Raw genomic sequence first — 695 nt, 5'->3', positions numbered from 1 at the left:
TTCCCTACTTAAATTTGAACCCATTACCCCTTGTCCTGTCACTGCAGGTCCTAACATAGAGTCCCTCTACAGCTCCTTGTAGGCCCTCCAGATATTGAAAAGTTGCTCTGAGGTCTCCACACAGTCTTCTCATCTTCAGGCTGAACAGCCCCAACTTCCTCAGCCTGTCTTCATAGGGGAGGTGCTCCACTCCTCCTATCTACTTTGTGGCCTCCTCTGGACTTGCTCTAACAGTTCCACGTCCTTCTTATGTTGAAGACACCAGAACTGTGTTGCAGGATTCAAGGTGGGGTCACACGAGAGCAGAGTAGAGGAGAAGAATTCATATTAAAACCCCTCCATTTTTCATTAACATTTCTATTTTAGAGCCAAAACACAGACTTTAGGATAAAATATGTTTGGGATTTTTTGTACCCTTCCTTACAAAACTATATATTACTGAAAATCTTTGTGAGGTTTGCATGATATCTTTGGATAGCATCTTGCATAATATTTGCCATGAGGGAAGGATTTCCTCTTCTCATGGTCCATGTTTATAACTGGTTTCAGCAAAGTAAACACAATTTTATTCACATATACCAGAAGAAATAAATCTCTCTGTGATTTGGCAATGTTAATACTCACATTCACTTCCACCTCTATAGACCAGTCTCCTAGTGGAGGGTTCATCGACAACTGAAACTTTTTGGAGACTA

At 41.2% G+C, this 695-nt stretch overlaps 1 protein-coding gene across 1 annotated transcript in view; it reads right to left on the bottom strand.

Annotated features, from left to right (window-relative positions):
* CD109 (CD109 molecule) overlaps positions 1-695 on the bottom strand; it is a gene marked incomplete at its 5' end in the record, with an annotated part of 72,499 nt that overhangs the window by 52,378 nt on the left and 19,426 nt on the right. The window contains 1 exon segment of the mRNA XM_009080107.1: positions 625-695. This exon segment is cut by the window's right edge and continues 34 nt beyond it. Within this exon segment, the coding sequence (XP_009078355.1) occupies positions 625-695 (71 nt within the window).

This window comes from Acanthisitta chloris, unplaced genomic scaffold (genome assembly GCF_000695815.1).
Source record: "Acanthisitta chloris isolate BGI_N310 unplaced genomic scaffold, ASM69581v1 scaffold7288, whole genome shotgun sequence".
Classification (NCBI taxonomy): Eukaryota; Metazoa; Chordata; class Aves; order Passeriformes; family Acanthisittidae; genus Acanthisitta; species Acanthisitta chloris.
The sequence above is the reverse complement of the archived record's forward strand: the minus strand, read 5'-3'. Positions and strand labels throughout refer to the sequence as shown.